Source organism: Phasianus colchicus, chromosome 1 (genome assembly GCF_987193195.1).
Source record: "Phasianus colchicus chromosome 1, bPhaCol1.hap1.1, whole genome shotgun sequence".
Classification (NCBI taxonomy): domain Eukaryota; kingdom Metazoa; phylum Chordata; class Aves; order Galliformes; family Phasianidae; genus Phasianus; species Phasianus colchicus.
In genome coordinates, this window is record NC_143436.1 from 70,720,374 (window position 1) to 70,742,768 (window position 22,395).

The 22,395-nt window shown below is 42.1% G+C and overlaps 1 protein-coding gene and 1 long non-coding RNA gene across 10 annotated transcripts in view; both read left to right on the top strand.

Moving 5' to 3' along the window:
* The first annotated feature begins 5,255 nt into the window (after nucleotides 1-5,255).
* LOC149919709 (uncharacterized) lies at nucleotides 5,256-13,649 on the top strand. The gene is made up of 3 exons (XR_016463683.1): nucleotides 5,256-6,282; nucleotides 8,696-8,814; nucleotides 13,186-13,649. It is a non-coding gene; the product is annotated as an uncharacterized LOC149919709 (long non-coding RNA).
* Nucleotides 13,650-16,203: 2,554 nt separating this feature from the next.
* Nucleotides 16,204-22,395, top strand: part of PRR5 (proline rich 5) — a 91,058-nt gene continuing 84,866 nt past the window's right edge. For 2 of the 9 annotated variants that reach the window (XM_090147263.1, XM_031597234.2), the window contains exon 1: nucleotides 16,205-16,481. Coding sequence is in view for 1 of the 9 variants with exons in the window: in XM_090147256.1 (XP_090003382.1) it covers nucleotides 16,462-16,481 (20 nt within the window). In the remaining 8 variants the exon portion in view is untranslated. Of the gene's footprint in view, nucleotides 16,482-16,643; nucleotides 16,725-18,325; nucleotides 18,499-18,778; nucleotides 18,844-22,395 lie in introns of those variants that run through there. The other 7 variants (XM_090147273.1, XM_090147302.1, XM_090147278.1 and 4 more) reach the window with 7 other exon arrangements.

The window sequence follows — 22,395 nt, forward strand, 5'->3', positions numbered from 1 at the left end:
AAGCAGAATGCTGGCGTAAGTATAGAACTGGAATACATGGCAAAAACTTGCATTTTCATTTGCCATATGTGCATGCCAAGTAGAGATGCACAGTGGAGTATTTCTGCACTCTCTCAGCCATGTTTTGTTAGGAGGAATGCCTTTGTTGGCATTTCCTCTGGTGTGTTGTGTTTTCAGCTGTGTAGGTTTTTTCAGAAAATGATTTATGAGACCCATTGCCCCCACTGATTACTTGTCTCTTGTCTTAACAGAAACAAATGCAGCTAACTGTGGAGCAAATAATGTTTAGTTCACTTAAATATCATTAGACTATCTACTCTGGCTGTTAATGGTTTCAGGTCTTATGGCCACAAAAAATAGAACCTAAGTTTTGCAGTGAGAAATTTTTTCAAGGATGCCTTGCTTCTTTTAAAAAGTTCACAGCTACTGCTTAGATAATGCACAGCCACTTCTGTGCAATTTTAGATGGCTTGTGAAATGCATTTTATCTTCAGACTAGCAGATGGAAAGGGGGGGAGGGAGGGAAACCTTACAAAACTGTCCTGTATGTTCAATGCAATGCTTTCTCAAGCCAAAAAGTAACGATTAGCCATGTATTGTTAATCCCAGTCAGGAATTTATGTCTTTAGCCAGTGCCCAAAATTCACTGAGCAGCTAAAGATATTGCTTCTGTGTAATACTAGGCTCTAATTTGCCCTTAGAATATTTCTGAATGAGCCTGTCCTTTCTGTACCGTTCTGCTAGAGAAGACTCCAGGCCTGCCCTGGTCACTCCTTCCCTCCCTGCATTTTCCCATTCATTTTCTAAACATGCTTGATTTTCTGTACTTTTTTCTTTTCACATTACTGTTCTATTTCTTGCATGTGTAGTCGTTTGTGGTGCATACATTCCTTCATTTCTTTTTTTTTTTTTTTTTGTCTTCCCCCCCCCCTACTGTAAGCCTAATTAAATCTAATTGCTTTGCCTGGATAGCCTTCTACAAAGCTTTGTCTGCAGCATCCCACTTGGTTTAACTCAAATGTTAACTAACTGTGCACATCTTGCAGAAAGCATGTCAAATGAAACAGAGCCTAGGATAGTGAATAATGAGAAATAAAATAGAGCACCGTAACTTCACTGTCACTCTTCTTTTGCTTTGAATTGGAAATGCAAGCAAATATTTAATAATTTTTACTTTTTTTTAGTTGACATGCAGGGACTACTATAGGTTTCTGAAGAGAGAGGAGTAAGGTATGAATATGATGGAGTGGGAGAAGTCCCTCACAGTTTGAGTGGTGAGGGTTAAGGGTCTGCAGGCCCTGTGGAAAGGTTAGAGTTCAGTTCATGTTACAGGACAGAGCAAGCTCCAGAATTGCTGCACCCAGCATTGCTTTACTCCCCAAATGGGGAAAGGCTCATGCTTAGGAGAAGTGTCCACCAACAGTATGGGGTCTGGATAAAGCCTTGATGACCTCAGGAACTTATCGGTACCTCCAATAGTGGTGTTAATCTTTGTCTGTAACGATTTTTCACTATATTTTAGCATGAAAAGTATATATCTTAAACTGGTATTATGCTCTTGTTTGGATGCCTTGCAGAGATGAGATAAGATGTTTGCACGAGGTGTTCAGATTATGAAAATCCCCATGATTTATCCATCAGGGGCAATGGGTAGAGTGTGCAAAGGACAGGGGTTCAGAGTGCTCACATATACCCATTTGCAGAGGCAAGGAATTGAATTTCAATGGATAAAAACTGGGTTTGATATGATGGTTTGCACCATCAAGGGGAGAGTGGGATGTGCAGTAAATTCAAGCTGTGGAAATGTTAATTGCTTTAGACAGTTTTCTAGAGACAAAGAGTGGAGTTTATAAAGAAAATGCAAATATCATCAAAATATTTATAGAGAGTTTATAACGAGTTTATAATAGCAGGGGCACCTCCACAGTGATGGAGATCCCCATAAGGGCTGTGATGTCCACAAGGGCTCGGTGGTTGTGTATGGCTCATACTGGAGCAGAGAAAGATGAGTAAGGGAGATATGTGGCACAAAGAAAGTGTTGAGTGTGTAACCCAAACCTCCAGATCTGTGCAACAATTCAACAGAGGAATTGGGATGGACTGAGTATGACCTACCATGAAAATTAGGGAAGCTGGGGTAAGGAAGAGAAGAGAGCTGTTTAAGTTGAGCTTAGGGGGTGGAGAGTCATTACTAAAGCAGAAGTTGTTTGGCAGTAAATTGAATTCCAAAAAGATTCCCTGAGTTGCAACCCTTGCCTGTCACCTTGCTGAATGAGCAGGAGTACGCAGGAGAAACAAAAGAACAGTTGAAGGTTAACAAGAAACTGAGCAGGAGGATTCTGGCTATCAGGAGAACCTGGGTCCACACTGAAGAACACATGAATTAGTGGGGAAGCTGAGAAAAAGTTTTTAGCTGGATTAATTACTTTGCCTTACATTTCTTGGCTAAAGAATCAAGAAAAGCAGACTTTTTTGTGACATTCATTTGTAACAATCCTATGTACATGACTGAATGTACATGTTTGCAGACACCTAGCACATCAATACAAAAAGTTTAACACAAACCAGACAAGTAACATCTCCATTATCAGTTTGGAGATGGAGTGTTTAGGTTGTTGCAGAGCAGGAATTTGGGAAATGCAGTATTTCCTTTATTACTCACCATTTTAATGGCATGATACTTCAAAAGACATGTGTCTTTCATCTGGCTTTGACCTTCCAAACTTCCAGTCAATGCATCTTGTAGTACTCTGCTACTAACTTAATTATCCGTATTATCCACCTAATACCAAAATATATTCTATATAGAGCATCTTAAGATCTCATTATCAGTTCTCCTTACATGTTTATCCTGCATGATGGAATGAAGGCAGACTTTCGAATTCCCAAGTCATCCATTTCATCCTTATATATTTTCCAGCTTTTCGAAAACATGGACACTGGCAGGTAATCTATCTTGGAAAGGGAGATTGAAGAGAATGATCTTTGAACTTTTTCATGTTTTCCCACTGAATGATTTTTAGATTCTTTATCTATTTTGATAATGACAGTCTTGGGCTAGAAAGATCCCAGATTTATTCTTAGATTTATTTGTCTTTGATACAGTTTAGATGCTAAGAACATCTTTAAAAAGAGATAAGTTCTTCCTCCGAAAACTGAGAGATGTCTGTTGTCTCTGTTTAGTACCTAAAAAGATCCTGGTCCTTCATAGAACTTTAGCTGAATACATCTGGGAAAACCAAATCAAGTCAGCTGCTTCTGGCATTAAATCTCAGCAATTTTGTTCATCCCTTCCTCCCACCAGGAAAGGTAGCCTTCATTATTCATTGGCTTCATAGGCAGTATAAGCTCCTGTCATATTCTGAGCAGTGGTGAAGCTGAATGCCTGAAGAGGGTAGTGTGTCTTTTTCCCCTCTGAATACATCCATGTGGCATGCTGCAATGCTATGTAACGATATTCCTATTTCTATGCACTGAAGTCAATGGTTCTGTATTTGCAGATCCTTTGAAGCATCATTTCCTCAGATTTGCTTGTTAAAATATATAGGCATATCAGTGTGGCCTCGAATGAAATGAGATGGATATATTAGACATGCATAATGCAGCCAGACTGCACTCTTCTGAATTCTACATCTACATATTTCTGTTTGTTGGTATGATCTGCAGAAGAAACACTGAAGTAATTTCAGAGAACGAAAACATTACAGAAATATGTCAAATACATTTCCATCACCAAGGCTTAACACTTGTGGTGTGTATATGGGAGGAAAAACAGTACTGTGAGTTAAGACCTATCCCATTTAATTTGAATTGCTGGATGGAAAAAGAAAGGAACCAAGAACGCAGGATTAACAATGGCTTTTCTGGAGCTGTTCTTGTGAGCTTCAGCAAAAATGTTTCCCACAAATGTCACAAAAGTTGCATTTACTATTCTGGTACATTGTCATGAATGTGTCTTAGATGCAAAAATTATATTTGATCTCTCTGCTTTCTCTGCAGATTCACTGTAGTGGGAGTAGGATCAGGCTTTCGACAGATACTCTGTTCTGCACTCTGTCTCTGTCTGCACCTCCCTCTCTTGCACTCTTTAATCTTTCTAAGCAATTTTCTCTCTTCCTGCAGGGGTGATTGAAATGATCCTTTGAAGCAACCAGCTTTGACATTTGGAAAAAAAAAAATCAAAAATGAAAGAATGCTCTAATTAAGCAAAACATCAGTTAAAGCTCATGCAAGAATGTAAGAATCTGATCAGTTCTTTCATGTAAGCTTGAAAACTGCACTGTGTTAGCAGAGGAGCTCATTAGAGGGTGCTTACTAAAAGTCCAGATTATGAAGCAGAGACCCATGTGTGATATCCAAGACTACGTAGGAAAGGGTAATATTCAGAACCCTTCACATAACATGTATTGTGACCTACTGCCCATGTGGTTCAAGGAAAAATAAAACCGTTTTATTTATACTGGGACTACTAATCACTGATCCAGACTGGAGAGGATGCATATATTCTCTTCTGGGTATTTTACTGAGAACTGAGCTCTCTACTTTCCAGGCTCTTGCATACATGTTCAATTGTACCTCTCTGATACTATATCAACTATGGCAAGCTTTTTTTATTATATCTATTCAAGCCCATGTTTTTCTTATTATTCCAGGGTGCTATGACTCTTAGGTGTATGGTAGGCTGTGGTAATTCTTAAAGTATGAACTTCACCTTGTATCCCTATGTCTTACAGTCACCTTTTGTATTTTCATATTGAAAAATACAGCTGAATTTGATGGAGAGAGCTGAGGCTGGCATTTTTTGCAGTCAGTGCCTGCAGCTTGTTGTTTCAACTAGATGGAATAGAAAGAATTTTTGCTGTGAATGTGATGGCATAAAGAAGAGATGTTCTGAGTTTCTTCTCAGACAGGCTCTTTGGAGAAAACTCCCTCCCTCTCCCAAATGCAGGGCTAGAGAGGATGTCACAGTTTGGTCCCATAGTGCTTCAGAAAGCAAGTTTGCAGAATCCACTTCCTAACAGTGGTGAGATGCAGCTTAAAAATGAATAATTGTGATGTGCCCACACACCGCCTTTTGAAAAGCTGTTTAAGAGGAGTGGTATAAATCGTTCACATTGTTTTACTCACTTTCCTTTTCTTTTTTTTTGCTGAGCAAGGAATAGTTTTCTGTGGTTGGCTTTGCCCTGCTGATTTTTTTTATTTTTATTTTTTTTTGGTGAAGCTTTCTTAATTCATTTAGCGTTGTTGGGCAGAAATGCAGGAAGAGCATAATGGGTGGAACTTAGGAAAGTCCACTGCCTCCTTGAGCCTTGGGTGTACCCAGTTCCTGGCATAGGTTATTTTCAATTAGTTGTAAGGTTTTTACATTCCAGGCCTGCAGACAGTTGCATGTAGTTTATCATAAGCTGTCCTGTTGGAAAGCAGAACAGCCATAGGAGACAAAATGGATGAAACAGGAATAAGTAGAAGCAAGAGGAGGAGAGTCCCAACACTTTGGCTGGACTGGGAGTTAGTTGCCTGTGTTAGTAACATGCTAGAGCAGGAGAACTCTGAGAAATGATTCCATGTGGAGGTGCTACTGCAGTATAAAAAATCTTCCCAGCAAGGAAACCCAGCCTCTGTCTTGCAGCAGTCATTTGTTAACAAGACCCCTGTGCCCTAGGGGTCTTGCTCTTCAGGCCTTGCTGACTTTGCCTGGACTATAGCACTGGTATAACCATACAACAGTTGGGTTAGAAGAGGCCTTAGAAACTATTTAGTTCCAACCCCCAGGTAACACTGTCCTTGTGGATGGCAGAAGAGCCATCAGTTAGCTCAGATTGACATCAAACATCAGGATACCAGTCCAGCTGTGCTTGCTAACTAGCCCTGTTCAGCCTTGTTTTTCTGTAACACAGCACAGTGTGTATGGAACAAATTGTAGCCACTTTGCAGTTATATGGTGGTGCTCTACTGATCATCTTACTGTAATCAAGTCCTGGAGAAGATGTGGCTTTTAGGTGTGAATAATTTCCTTGTATCCAGCTACGGAATAGGTAAAAAAAAATGACAGCATTGGGAAAAAATGGGAGAAACAGAATCTCGAACTATAGGCAGAACAAGGAAGAGCCTCTTCTTATTTTTGTCATCAAGCTTTTGTTGGCAGTTACTTTGGCAGCATAACACACTGACCATGAACTTACATAACTAGGATGGGAGGATATGGTGATGAGGACTGTGCTGATATTTGATTCTGCAGCCTTCTCTGATGCCCAGCATGATATAAGAACTCAGTTTGACAGAGTAAGTCCTGTGTTCCTTTTCTTTTAAACACATCTTTGGTTTTACATCACTCTCCCAGAAAACTCACTAGCATGTTAAAGTTGATTTCTTTGATAGCTTCAATCAGATCTGACAAGGAGTCTGCTTGCAACAGATATTTGTTGGAGTTTCTTGTCTAAAGCATCCTCTCAAACTTTTTACAAATTCAGTGTCTCAACACTATGAATATCACACCCACCACCCCCAAAATTCTGACAGAGCAAGTGGCTTTCTTTAGAAATGTCCTCTTTCCAAATTTTGCTTGCTGAAACTTCCTGTTCATATTCACTGAAGTCTAGCTTGTGGGAGGATCTAGTGACATCGTCTCTCTTTATCTTAATCTCCAGCATACCAGCTGTTCCTGCCCTGCAGACTTGAGGGCTGATTCCTCACCACACACAGCCTCTAGCCTCTGCCTATCAATGAAACTGGGAAGCTAGTCCATCAGTGTCAGTCCTGTGAGCAGGAACTTGTGCAAGGGTGCCTGCATCACTACAAGAAGCAAAGGCTAGGGAATGGATCACCTAGTACAGCTCTGAGCAATAAATATTAATTGCCAGCTGCTGACAAGCAGTGGTGGCAGACAGGACCTATTTGGGTTGCTCTCTCTTCGTAGATTATCTTCCTGCAAGAAGAAAGCTGAGTGAAGAAGCATCTAGAAGAAATAATGCTCCTTCTCTTAGGAAGCAATTGCATCTGCCTAAGGGAGAGACATCCATATTACAATGTGGATCAGAGGAAGCAGCAGCAGACCTTTAGCAAGTTGGTAATTTGCAGCACAGTGAGGAACTGAGAGACTGCTGAGAAGCAGTGAGAATGCTTCAGTCCAGACCCCTGTGATGACATAAAAGCAAATTTCTTTGAGAGCTGAGGAGACTTTTCAGATAGCTGCTACTCCAAAGGAAATTCCAGAGTGAGACTGACGGCTGGTCTTTCTCTAGGAAGCAATGGGCAGGGGCAGATTCGTTCATGACCCCTTTTAACTGCTCCTATCTTAACTAGTCATTTGACATCTTCTAAACTTTAAGAGTTGACAGATAAGTTTTTGGTCTAATAAAGACTGACTCTTTCCAAATCTGAATGTTTAGGTCCCCTTTGAGGAGCTCCCTATGAAGGAAAAGGTCTTGACAGATTCATATGAAATCTTCAGCCAACCTGGAATCCTATCACACAGTCTGATGACTTTCATAAAATGAATTAGCAGACTGACCTGGATTGGATTGAACTGAATCATCAGAGTAAAAAAAAAAAAAGACATTTTGTTCTTTTGTTATTAGACTTCTCAAAAAATCCTGAGAATGAATCATCAGATCATCGTGAACTGCTTTTCCACTCTCTGTGATTGATCTTTGCAAATCTTCTGAGGTTCATAGTGGGACAGAGGCACTCGGATTGCCTCTGATTGGGTAGATGATGTACTCTTCAGGGTAGTGGGCACTTCAGTTCTCTTGTTAATTAGAACACTGGACATTCTTAATACTGAAAATGTGCCCCCCCCCCCCTAAAAAAAGCATATTCGAAATTTCCCAACAGTTTGAGGGTACTTCATGCATTCCTGCACTCTGGGTATCAGAGGGCACTTGCAGGAGCCTGAACGGGAAGAGTAACACCTGTTTGTGTGGCTCTTCCTGACTGTATGTTCAGCTGACAGCCTAATTGGGGCAGAAAATATCCTATACTGTGTACAGTGATGATCTTGTCCTGGGTTGAGGCTGCTGGAAGATGATCTAAGAGGAGAGATGGGCATTTTCTTTCTCTGACTTTGGTAGATAAGATGCACTGCTGTTGGATTGCCCAAGGCAAAGATATTAGTTAGCTATGTGCGTTCTCTCAGATGCTCACTTGGAAATTTAAACCCTGTGAGGCAGAGGCACTCACCAAACCTGGTACAACAAAATATTCTGTGGGCTTATGTTAGAGACACATGGAAGAGATTCACAAGGTTCTTTGAGTTCAACTGCTGGCTCCACATAGGACCATTCAAAATCCAAGCGGCTGAGAGCGTTGTCCAAACACTTCTTGAACACCAGCTGCTCGGGGGTTGTGCCCACTGCCCTGGGCAGCCAGTTTCATGTCCGCCACCCTGTGGTGCAGACCCTATTCCTAACCCCCATCTGCCCTCCCCTGACACAGCTCCACGCCGTTCCCTCGGGCCCTGTCGCTGTCACACAGAGCAGAGCTCAGCGCTGCCCCTCCGCTCCCTGTGAGGAGCTGCAGCCGCCATCAGGCCTCCCCTCAGCTCCTCTGCTCTGGGCCCAACACACCAAGGGATCTCAGACACTTCTCATTTGTCTTGCCTTCTAGATGCTTCGTAGTCTTTGCAGCCTTCCTTTGGACACTAATAGTTTTGTACTGCTTGGTTCTGTAGCTTCATTCTCACTTCCCTTCTCCACAGCTCTGTAAGGACTGAACCTGCCATGAGTCCAGGCAGAAGCACGTGCTCCTCCGCTTCTTTAGATGTCAGCAGAACTATGAGATTTTCCACTGCAAAACATCTGGCCCAGCATCACCAAGGTACTCCCTAAGACACTGGTGCTTCATCTCTCTCTCTGGATTTAGATACTAGCCCTAAGCTTTTGCAAAGGCAGAGGAAAATTTCTCTGGGAGAACAAGGAAGCTCTCTTCTGTACAGTATTCACAAGCATGCTGGTATATATGAAGTCCACACTGTTCATGTGAGAAAGTACAGTAAAAGAAAAATAGGTACCTCCCACAGAAAAAAATGCATCATCAGTTAGCAGCTGAACTAAAAAAAATGTTATACAACATCACTCTGAAACTATTTAGTAGTTTTGTAGCTGGTCTAACCAGTCTTTTACATTATGGAATCTTCTACATACTATTCATTAAACAGACGTAATTGTTGGAGCAGATACGGTTTTACCTGGGATAGACAATATCTCTAGTGCAGGAAAGAAAGGCAGGGAAAAGAGCTCTAACCATTCTTTGGAATATATTTCTTTTATGTGAATGGCACTTACTGCTCCTTCTGAGGTAGGAATGATGTATTACTTAGGAACTGCACAAAGATTTTCCACTGTCTGAACAGTTAAAAGCCAACAAATGCCCTACTATTTTTTTCACATCCCTTGCTCATACATGACTTGCTCTTAGTATGCTCCTCTGTCTTATTTTTCTGCTGAAAGTTTTATATTCCATGCAACAGGCTTTCAGCTGCTCCTGAAATAAACTTTTATATCAGCTGTTCTTTACACTGATTCATGGAATCCTAGGTGTCTCTAACTTTTTCAGGTCCACTCAAATGTGCAAACAAAGAAACAAACAAACAAACAAAAACATTTGTGTTGATAGGTGGGCTTATGTTTGGCATATGGAGTCTCTTGGAAGGCTTTACAATTCAACAGCATGAATGATTGAAAACCCTAAATTAGATGAAAGCAGAAAGTTTTGTTATACTTCTACTTGCCTGTTTTAGCCACCTGGTAATGACCCTGTCAGAGCAGACATTCTCCACAGGAAGTGAATTACGCAGGCAGTGTTTATCATTCTGGTGATGCACAAGTCTTTCTTCCAGTTATTTGCCTAGGCTGCTGATTTTTCCATACCGATAAATGTTTGTTTTTTTTTTTTTTCTCTAAAACTTCCTTGAATTGTCCCACTTCAAGGTATGAACAGGAAATTCCTAAACAACTGTGCATTGCTCCTTGATCAAGGATGTTTCTTTTTCAAAAAACAACAACACAAACATACACAAACCAACTGACCATCCAACCAACCAAACAAATTGAATCCTTTTCTACAGAGCTGTTCTTTGGAAATCTTAGAATCTCACGATGTGAACAGGGAGCAGAATTGTTGATGGTAGAAAAGATGTCATTGCACGGGACATCCACTATACATCTAAGTATGCACCGATGTATATAGATACGCCATTTGATGCTTTGAAAATACAGAACTTGGAGATTTTAGACCTTGATGAGTAGCAAACTACCACTGTCATTTTGGTTTTTACACAATTCCCAAAGAACATAACACTCATCAATAGATAGAACTTTCTCAATCTACATCTATTGGTCCTCTTCCCCAAATCAAAATGTATGAAGATGTTTGTATTAACTTCTCCCTTCCTCATGTATCCCGTAAAGACTGGAAGTTTCAACTCAAGAAATTCCTAACTTATGAATATATGAGATTTGAATTCAATTGTATTTGTTGCTGGAGAAATGTCAGCTATGGATGCTTCTGCAAAAAAGTGTTAGACAGATTATAAATGAAACTGAGCTGATCTAAACTGTCCAAGTAAGGCACGTAATGTATCAGGATACATTATTTGGAAACAGCAGTAGCTGTACAAAGACTAAAAGGTCTTTATACTGTATGAGTAGTGTAGAAATTTCAGATTTTTTCGTGGTAATAGTAACTTTTTTTAAAAAAAATAGTTGTTATAACAGTTGATAAAAGGGAAAAAGAAATGTATGGATTATAATTTACCACATTTAGTTCAGCATCATATTTGTAATGTTACTTAAATTCATTTTGGTACATGAATTTTAAAGATCCTACTACTCCCTACAGCATTACTGGTGTGCTGCCATTAATATTTAATTTTTCTTTTTATATTAGGACTTTACAGTAGGACTATTGTAAGCTTTTTCTTTGGGATATTAAAAATAATATTTCAAAAAGAAAACAGATTCTCTTAAAGAAAAGCCTTAGTAGGGTAGCATTTTTTTTTTTTTTTTCAAAAAACATACCAGAAAAACATGAAATGAGAAATACTGAGATGAAAATATTTCCACAAGAACTTCCTATCACTATGTGATACACATAGGTTTTTAGCAAAACATCTCTTCTTAAAAAGCCTCTGTTATTTCACACGTCTGAATCTTACTGTTCTGAAGAAATTAATCTTAATTATGTTCTACCTCTTCTTTGAAAAATATTCTCAGCACTTGAAAAACTTTAGACCTCATAAGATATGAGAATAACTTTTGCAGTGGGGGAAATGCAGTCAGAGCTGGGATGGAGAGTGGCAACTGCTTAGTAGAGAGAGAGCCATGCTATATGGCATCTCGACTGTGGGAGGAATGGAAGGATCAGTTGAAGTAGATCCTGTGGTGAAATCAGCAGTGGTCTGAATATAGCAATCACCAAAAGTCTTAAAAAGGATGTTCAGAGATGTGGTGTAACACTGCTCCCTGGACCAAAGAAAGCATTACATCAAGGAAACACCTGCAACAGTCCCCACAGTGTCCATGGCAGAGCAGTGCAGAAATAGCATTCACTTCCTGCAATGTTTCTCAATATTCAAAATCTTTCTTAGTCTCTCCTGATACAGCTGTTCTGCTCTGAGGAAGTCATCAGATACTCAGCATGGCTGAGAAAGTGCTGGTATGTCAGCCACTGAGCAGCAGCAGCACTTTGGGCCCATGTGGAGTGTGATGGGGGTATAAGAAATGGAGGGACAGAGGGGACAGTGCTGTCCTCAGCTGTATTACCTGGGAAGGGAGAGTGAAGTTCACAGCAGCCTTGTCAATAGAGGTGGGAACAGGGTGAGTAGGCAGCAATAGTTTTTTTGCTAGATTCATTTTGCCAGCAAATTTCAGATGCTGAGGTTTGAGGTGTTGCTGTAGTTGAGTCATTGCTGCGAGGTTCTCTGACGGCCACTAGGAGCCACAGGAAAGAATCTGCTTCTTTGACTACTTCATCCTGAACAGTTTACACAACTGAACCGTTCAAAGATGAGACAGAGGAAGAAACTTTGGCTCCCTAGAACAGTCAAAATCGTGGTCGTAGGTTTGCTTCTACAGGAGCTGTGGGAGACCTGCATGCAAATTCAACACTGGAACCAAAGCAAGAACCTGGGTCTCAGGCATCCTGGATAAGCATTCTCAGTCCTCAGGTGCCTTGCATGTTCTCAGGGCAGTCTCACTGATTTGGATCAAAAGTTGCAGTCTGGATTCTTTTCCTAATCAAAGCTTAATTTGAAAATTCCTTCTGTACAAAATCCTGATTGGTTTATCAGATGAGCTAAATATAGGCAGAAGTCTCTTTCTCTCTGCAGTTTGTAGCCATCTAGTCTGTGGGATGGTAGGCTTAGGACTGTAAGATTCTGCTAAATTTCACCCGTGTGTGTTGGAACAATGCTAAGCATGAAAAAAGCAATGATCCCAGCTGGCATCTCTGCAGAGTGCTGCAGGACTGCTACCAGTAATTGTGCTCAGAGCTTACGTTGCACTGAATTGCCTCATCAAGCATGCTGCTTTTTGCAATGTCAGCTAAACGGCAGTTTATGTTCCTTCCCTGCAGACTACCAAATTGAAGCCCCTGGTTTATTTCATGTATCCTCCAGTGTTGGCCCAAACAATTCCAAAATAAAAAATGATTCTAGTGTTCAAATCTTTGTATGATGAATGCTTGGTGGCAGACATCTTCATGTGAAGAACTACAGCAGTATTTACATTTAACTTACAAATACTTGCATGGTACAATGCTTAAGGTTGGTAAGATTCTTGACCACCAAAGAGCAATGGGAGTTGGGATGCAGGATGTCTAAGATGTGTGCCAGAATTACAGTGCTGATTTGTTAAATGCCCTTCAGCAACTCATACATGCTCTTAAACTTCCATTTCATAAAATAGCTATCAGTGTTTCAACTGAATGCTTTGAGAGAGCTAATTAACTAATGCTAGTAAAGCAGGTATTTTTGGATAAACGACTACAGAAAAATAAATTGCTATGCTTTATGTTGTAAATCAGATTGCACTCCATTTCTAAATACTCCTTTCATCTAGGGCTGATAGCAAACCTTAACAAGCTCATAAAAACAAAACAAAGCAAATCCAAAAAAAAAAAAAAAAAACCAACACAAGGTAAGATACAATTGCCTGGGGGCATTCTAATCAGGAGATCTTTCCTTTTCAGGTGAAAAAGACATCTACAATGAACAATTCTACTAGCCAAGAAACAAAGAAAAGGCTTCTTATGCTAAGTTATATGGGCGTAATTACTTTGTGGCTAGACAGTGGGAATGAGAAGGCATCCCATTTCTGAGACGCTTAAGCAAAGAAGAAAGTCAAAGTCTTGTGTCTAAATTAAGAATCAGAAATGAAAGGTCTTTATCCCAGCTGCTCCGTAGCTGAGGAAACTATTTAATAATCTACTCAAGCCTCAATTGCCTTTTGCGCTGTCTGTCCTGTACCTTTGTGCTACAAGCCCTATTTCAAGCACCGTGATGATGGTTCATCTTTGCTTCAGCTGAGTATGCACAAAATCCTGTCACTCTGGGCAATAAAGTGATTCCAGGCTTGTATTAATTTCAGTCAGCTGATGAAAACTGAGCTTTTACCTTTGCTCACACTTAATCGTTTAGGGGGGAAAAAAAAAAAAAAGCCTGACTGGAGAGGTGTTGTTCTTGCCAACAGAGGGAAATATCTGCTGTGGTATGAAGCTGCCTGGTGGGGCATGTTCAGCTGAGCAGAGGACATAGTGGCAGTGATACTCTGATGGTCTGAGCTGGTAGTTTTCCACAACACTTACCCAGTATCAGGACATCAACCTTTTTCCATTAACTCATCCTTTCTGCAGCTCTGTGGTTTCCTGTGCTTGTTCTAGTGCAAATTTCTTTCCATCCCCAACTTCTGTTGCAAAGTTTTTACTGCATGAGGCAACAATTTTGCTCTCATTTTGATAATTGTGAGTTGCTGAGGACATAAAAAAGGTGCTAACCACTAACACCCTACATTTCCAAGAGCCCTACGTACTCTTTCTGCTTCCATAGCTGAAACATTTAAAGAACACCCCACGAGGCATGAGGAAACACTGGCTTAAAATTAACTTTACCAACCTCTAGACTCTTTGGCAGCCCAAGAAAGTGCATGCGAGCAGCCTCCGGAAGCACACGGGTGCCTACATTTCATGTTGCGCAGCCCCCTAGCATGGATCCAAGACCTGGAACCTCTTGTTAGGAATATTTATTTGCCTCACTGCCTCTGCCAGGCAAACTCCCTGCAGCAGAAGGATTTCCAGACACCAGTATCACTGGAGGCACATTTTCAGGAGGGAGGCTGGCTGGCTCTTGCAATGGATGACCTGACACACAAGGAGCAGAAATCAGCTCAGCTGTCTGCCAGTTTACCTTCTGCTGCCTTTCTGTGCATGCTTTGGTCATTCTGAGTAGGTGATATTCCACCCAGCAAGGAGTATTTGCAGGATAATTTCATGAAAATTAAGCTCCAATCCTGCAAGATTCCTACTTCAGGGCATTTGTGCCCATGCTAGTTTTGATGGGATTCAGCCAGGCTGTAGGGAGGTGCGGAGCAGTCATCAATACCATCAGGTATGACCCTGATACCTAGCCATCTTCAAAATCAACTGTAAGTGCCAATTTATGCTTGATAGGGAGCATAGTTTTTAAGCTAAGCTTTAAGAAAACTTCCAGAGAGAATGCAGCTTGTACAATTTGCTGTCTTAAACAAGTGAATGTATTTGAGACTTCTGATGACAAATTCAGATACAAGTTTCCATCCAAAAAAACCAAAAAAACCCAACACCCTGAGGTACTGTTTATTCACAATTCTGTAACATTTCTGGAACAACCACCCAGTTCAGGCTCCTTTGCTGTTTTTTTTGTTGTTGTTGTTGTTGTTGCTGTTTTGTTTTGTTTTGTTTTTAATCCTTTGGTTTACGTTTCTAAAATGGAGACAACTGATGAAACTGGTGCAAACATCTGCGTGTGGCAGGGGGGTTGGAGATTCATGATCCTTGAGATCCCTTCCAACCCTGGCAATTCTGTGATTCTGTGATTATCTCTTCCAAGGCTTTTAGTTTGCCTTACAGACTTCTATATGAAAAAATATATATCTGTGGTATTGAAAAAAAAAAACCATCAGATCTGGGGAGAAAATTGCTTCATGATCCTCATGGACATGTTGTAACCTTCATTCCTTCCCGCAGGTTCAGAAGGGCAGTGTTACCCAGATTTCTGTGGTTGGTTAAGCTAATGAGAAACCATGGCTTCCTTCCATGCATGAATACAGTTCTGCACGCTACATGATTCTTGCACAACTTTGCTATGGCCTCAGTTGTCCATTCAATTCACTACACCAAGTCACTGACGTCCAGAAATTGAGCAGCAGAACATGTGGGCAGCCCCTCCCGAGAAGAGGAAGAGCAGGCGGCGTGAAGCTGATGGGGCTGTGACATGGGCTATAAGCACGGCCACCCGACCGCCCTTTGGGTCTGTTGCATGGCACAGTCACTCCTGCACGCAGTTCAGCCGCAGGCAGCGTGAAGCAGAGCGATGTTCCCACCAGCTCCCCAAAACGAGCTGGCATCTGATGCGGCTGAAATCTGTGCTGGGATCGATTTGTGTAACACCTGCTTTGGTTTAAACCCCCTCAAGAGTCTACGTCGAATCCCGTTAACTCAGATCAAAACTACTAACGGCAGACCAAGCAAAACCGCAAGTTATGACCCGGATCCGCAGGGCAAATTCCAGCCGGGCGGCGTTTTGCTCTCCCTGCGCCGGGTGCATCCTCCCGCACAGCCTCGCCCGGAGCTTCTGCACACGCGAGTCTATGGGGCGCGGCTCAGCCCGCACCTTCCCTGCAGGGGTTCAGCGTTCGCTCCTTTAAAGCCATCTGAGCCCCGCTTGCAGCTGCCTGGGGCAGAAGGGGTCTCCCCCCGCGTGCGGCAGCTGCCCCGCAGTCCGGCTCGGCGGCTGGAGGAGGAGCTCAGCCCAGCCTGTACCCCGGTTCCACAGGGCATCGCACCCGGGCATCCTCGGCACCGGACAGGGCGGCGGGGCTAGAAGGAAGGGGACGGCCGATAAATGACAGCAGGGCCCCGCGGGCGCTGCGGCATCGGGGACGGCAGGGCGGGGCCGCGGCCGCGGCCGCGGCCGGGGCGTGGCGGATTTGGGTTGCGGGGGGTTTAGGGCTTTTTCCAATCCCCCCTCCCAGCGGTGAGGCGGCTGCCTCGCCTCCGCGGTTCTCCCCGCCCCGCTCCGCCCTCGCGGCCGCGCATTGTGCGGCGCGGTGCGGCCCGGCCCGCACTGAGCGGCCACGGGAGCGCGGGCACTGCTCGCGGCGGAGCACGGTGAGCGCGGCGGGTCCGGGTCTGAGTCTGGATCTGTCCCCGTTCCTGTCCCTGCCCGGGGGACGGCCCCGGTCCCAGCGGGGGGAGCGGGGTGTCCGCTCGATGTTGGGGCTCTCGGCGAGGTGGGTCAGCTCAGGGCTTTGTTCGTTCCTTTGGAAGCAGAGCCACGTTTCCCCCTAGCGTGGTGCTTCTGTTAGTTCCAGACCTCGGGGCTCGCAGTTCTTGCACGCCGCGGGGCTGTTGGGTTAGTGTTTGTGCAGACGCTCATCTCCTTTCTCTTGCAGTCTGAAATAGCTGTCTCAGGTAACGAGCTGGCTCTAAATGTGATTCCTGTGGGCTGGCTGCTGTGAGCCTTATGCACGCAAGTAAGATCTGTATGCATGAGTAGGATTTTTTACAGAATGATTTTGCATGTTTCCATCCTGAAGCGTGTAATAATCTCTGATAGCTTCTGCAGAAGATGGGCTCGTGTGTTTCAGTTTCAGTATGTGTGTGTGTGCGCGTGTGCAGGTGCTGATAATTTTGGCAGTTTATTGCTGATGGTTGATAAAGGTCCGGTGCCTCCTTTCTCTACAAGAATACATTAAGTTGGATGCAATCCAGCGTTTAATATTGGAGAGGCAAGAAGAGCAGGCAGCCTGAGGAAAAGGATCAAGGAGATGATTTAGCTTTTCTGCTGCTTCTAATTCCCAGACAGTGTGCTTTTGAGCATTTCATTTCAAATCGGAGGAAATAATCAGTTTTTTGCATTTATCAGCACATTGATTAATTATCAAAATGTACATTTAAAACAAAATGTTGATGCCTCATTTAAAGTAAATGATTTTCTTTTCTGTTTCACTGTCTCACACACCTATTAGCTGTACGGAAAGAAGAACAGTAGGTGATGATGAGGCAGCCTTCTTATAGTTTGAATAATAGAAGTAGTACCATATAGGCCAGCTGTGAAAGAAGGCAGTCTTGGCATCTAGGACATCAGTGGATTTCTGACTGTGTGCTGCCTTGCAAAACTGTCCCTTGGTCATAACTTCTCCCTTAGCCAAAGAATAACTCATCTAAAACTTAGTTCTAGGAGTCAAGTGAATTTAACTCCAGCTGTTTTATTCCATGTTAGTCTGTTGTATTTAGAGCTCTTTGGAAGTCCTTGATGGAAATGCATTTGTGTCAACCAGTAGTGCAGGTCAAGTTCTGAGTCTTCAGCACTTGAAAATCAAGCCCTGAGTAGTTAAAAAAAATCTGATCCTTCAGTTACAGTCACCTCTCATCTTCACAGAGTTCTACTATAGAAGCACTGTCTTTCAATTTTTATGGCAGGTAGAATTATAGTTGTTAGATGTAATCACAATAAAGAAGGCCAGCAAAGTTATCTTTTTTTTTTTTTAATATAAAAACCACCATGAACGACTCCATAAATACGTATGATAAAATGCAAGATTTGTAAGAGAACTCTATGTGGCAATTAATCTCTTAAGAATAGGTAATGGCTAAAAATAGCATTTCCTGTTTCAACAGTAGAGTTCAATATTGTAGTGGATATTAGCTGAAACAAGATATATTGGCTTAGTACTGAAGGCTCTGATAATTTGTGCCAGCTGACATGCAGGCCTACTTCTTTGTTGTCATTTAAAGCATCATTCTTGGATGTATGTTTGATAAAAAACCACAAAAGCAAGGCAAAAATTGTTCTCCAAAGGGAAGATTAGAGCTTTTTTTTTTTTTTTTGCTGTTCAATAGTGTTATAATTTCTGAAGTGTATTCTGATCTTGTATAACTCAGTGTAGAATGGCTGATCTATGTTCAAACTTATGCTTAGATTGGTCCTGTAAATGGGAAGGAGCATCCTTACACCAAGAGGAGAATAGTTAGATCTGTTTCTGAACATCTAATGGTGTTTAAAGTTCTTTAGCACTACTGCTAGAAAAATGCCTTCATAGTCAGGTCAATGGAAAATTTGCTTTTCCTGCAGCCATGACCACAGTGTCTGAAGGAACTGTTGAATTATGAGACCTGGTAATTTGCTGCCTACGTCTGTGGTCCAGGACTCACACAAAAAGAAGAGAGGAAAATGACCAATGCTTGTCCAGAAGCATGTCCTCCTGGTACCATTTGCTTTTCCCATGGTTTCTTAGGACACGAATGGTGAGTCTGAGGTGTGGAGAAAACAGTGATTAATTAGCTCACACATATCTAGCCCTGAGAAGATGGAAAATACTATGAGGCTTATGGATTATTTGAATTAAGTATTACTATTATAGACATCGGTTGCCTATTCAAAAATTGTATGTTTCAAGGTGTTGATGATATTGAAGTGTTGCTTAAACTGTGATTTAGGTCTGTTTCAGCGGAAAGGCCAATGAAAGTCTTTTAGTAGGGGAAAATATAATAGGTAAAGATTTTTCTATTCAAATATTTATTTTAGTGGCTGTGGAATGTGTGCATACGGGAGTGAGGAAGAGGGAGCTGAGTTGGAAGCTGTGGTGTAAGGTAAAATTTTGATATTCTTTTATGCCACCTTGCAAATAGATTTGCATTTAAAATTTTCAGGCAAGCTAAACTGGAGGATGGGTGCAGAATGCTAAACAAAACCTGACAGCTAAATCAGAAGATGCTACATAACGATCCTGGGCATTCCCATGCTCAGACATTTGAGTTTCAGATTGTTACTTGTAATGATTATTGATCTGAAACAAAGACATATTTGGGGAAAAAATGAAACATCCATTTTATTCCAAACTATTTTCATTTCAAAGATATTTACATTCTGTCACTTTTTTTTTTTTTTTTTACATTACCCTGTGACTGCTGGAAGGCTCGCAGGAACTGTAAAACCCAAACCCCTTCCTGCCTGTCAGCTAGCCACAGTGTATGCCTTTGTGTTAGTTGGGCTGAAATTCCGTCTGCCTTAAGAGCAGTTTGGGGCTCAGCATTGGACTGAAAGACATTGTGTATCATCATGTACGTACTCTTCATGCTGAGTGAGCCTGAGCCTGAGCGAGCAGGCAAAACTGCAGCTCTTTTTGGAAACCTGGTGTGGATGAGAATAAAATGCATTTGTGCTCGTTACCACTGTAACGTAAATGCCAGTATGATGACAATCAGGAAAGGAACATGAAAGACATTGGAAGACCTTGGTGCGTTTTACCTGTAAATGTGTAATACTTCAGTGCCTGCAGCTGCTGGAAGTGAACCTTCCCTCAGCATTGGCAGACCAGCAGCGAAGAACGATCTGAGGAGAGGCAATAACATGAGCAAGGCTATGTTGTGCAGTGGGTGTGTGAAGGCATACCAAAAGTCACGAGGCTAAGACAAATGGAGGGCTGTGGCAGTAAAGCAGCAATGTAAGGTGGTGCATTTGTCTGTGGTATCCTGGTTGTGCATAAAAGAGTAGTGTGGGTGCTCTGGGTGCAGTGAGCTCCCTGGGTTAAGCAGAAACATTCCTGTGTTTTCAAAGCTTGGAGGGAAGGGAAAAAGCCCAGGAAACTGAATTGGTTGAATTAAGAGGAAATGCTTAGAGTGTTGATTTCAGATGCAGATACCTCATAGAGCATCATTTAGCCTTTGCAAGGTTTCCCAGGTGGCCAAGAAGGCCAATGGCATCCTGGCTTGTATCAGAACTAGTGTAGCCAGCAGGAGGAGGGAAGTGATTGTCCTTCTGTACTGAGCACTGGTGAAGCCACACTTCAAGTACTGTGTCAGTTTTGGACCCCTCGCTACAATAAAGATGTTGAGGCCCTGGGATGTGTCCAGAGAAGGGCAGCAAAGCTGGTGGTCTGGAAGAGCAGCCAAGGGAACTAGGATTGTTCAGCCTGGGGAAGAGGAGGTTCAGGGGAGACCTTATTGCTCTCTATAACTACCTGAAAGGAGGATGTGATGAGCTGGGGGTTGGCCTCTTCTCCTGCGTAACTAGTGATAGGACTAGAGGGAATGGCCTCAAGTTGTGTCAGGGGAGATTTGGATCGGATGTTAGGAAGAATTTCTTTTCCAGAATAGTGGAGACACTGTCCCAGAAGGTGCTCAAGGAGCGGTTAGATTTTGCATTAAGGAACGTGGTTTAGTGGGGCATTGTGGGTGGCAGGTAGACTGTTGGACTGGATGATCCTGGAGTTCTTTTCCAACCGTGTTGATTTTATGATTCTAAATAGTCTTCCATGAAAAATCCTGGTAGCGCTGTTGGTTTGGGAATTTTTAGAGCTTGTAGAGAGCCCAGGAAGATGTTCTTCAGGGCTGACAGCTCAGTGGTATGATCTCCCAGGCTGAGCCTTGCCTGGGGATTGGGATGGAGATGTCAGAAATGAGTGTGCAGCTAACAGGCCTACTGTTATGCTTACACTCCTAGATCACCCGTGCGGCCTGCTGAGGGGGACGGACCGGCCCGCCAGCCTGGCACTGTGGGGAGAGAGGGGGACTGGGTGTACTGATAGATTCTCTGCCATCTTTAGTTCATAGGAGCCTGCAGTTCAGGGAATATAGGAATGCGTGTCTTGCTGGCAGCTGAAATGCATGCCATTACTCTGTAAAACAAATGTTGTAGCGTAATGACATGCCTTTCTGATCACACCCCAAGGAAAGATAGGAGGGGAAAAGAGATGGGGGACAGTTTCTGGTGGTGAGCACAGCAGGTCACGCTAAAAATGTTGCTTTGTTTACACTGATTCTGCTATTTTGTGCTCTTGGATCCATGTTATATTCTCTTGAGGAAAATCTGTAAAGTAAAAGACTCGGGGCATTTTCCTGCTTTAAAAAAGGATATTATTGGAATATAGTTACCTCTTTGCTGAGTCCTGTAATAGACACAACATTGTGTGCTTGCTGAAGTGTGAAAAGCAACTTCAAAGGGGCTATTCTAGAATCTTGGGCAACGCACAAACAGATCAGAAGGGCTGAGGGCTGTGATCCGAAACACACTGCAGTCAGGGGAGGGATGGCTGCTTTGGATGAATGCCTGGGATTTTTCAGTCCAAGATCTTATTTTTGCTTGCTTGAGTTTAATCAGTTTATTTGGGTTTAAGGTATTATTTAGAAGATGATTCCAAGAATATGAAAGGATTATGATTTTGAACATAAACGTAATTAATTTTGTGATACTACTGTATAGGAGTGGTTATTCTGTCCCCCTGTTCAGATACGCAGTTGATCTGTTCATGAACAGAGACAACTGAATGGCCAACTAGGCCAACCATCTCTCAGGTGGTTTGGTGTCTTTAACATGTAATCTTTTCTCCACTGCATTTCTTGTCCATCCTGGAATAGTCTAGGGTTTGTATGAATTAGATGTGCTCTTAGTGCAAGAACAAGTGGAGTCACAAGTGCTCTAAGATGGTACGTTGCTGCAAGATAGGGAGGAATGTTTCTATTCTGATTCATAGTGGCTGCTTTAAAAATTGGAGATCATTTGACTGTCTTAAGCATGAATGGTTTATTGGAGTGCAGGCAGGGTGAAAAAAAAAAAAAAAAACCAACCAAAAAAGCATTTACAAAACTGGCTTACAGATGACCCTCCTATAATTAAGTGTAACTTGAGTCCTTGAATTTGTGCATTGGATGACTTGGAAACAGTTCTTTGCTTCTTGCATTGCCCATTTGAAGTGGAAAGTAAGAAGAAATTAAACTATGATTTTTATTTTTATTTTTTTAAATATTTTTTGTCTTGGTTTCAAAGGAAGACAGAAGGCTTAGAAAAGTTGAACATTCATCCAGAAAGTGTAGTAATCTAGCTTGGATGTGCTTATCCAACCCCTCTATAAGCCAGTACTGCTGTTTTTACTACTGTTTCAATTTTTATTTGCCATAAAATATCCCTTCAGGGACCTCTCCAGAAAGATTAAAAGGTGACTTCTCTTCCTTTGATTACCTCCTTATACGTTGATTTAAAAAAACACCATCAAACTAGTTGATTGTGGCAATTTTTGTTGGTTCCAATGAATAAATTCGTTTCACATACAATTCTAAGAGAAACATCCACTCCTGCCTGCATTATTGTCTGCATTACTTTATATATGTGATTAGGTTTTATAGTGTTAATTTGCTATTAAAATA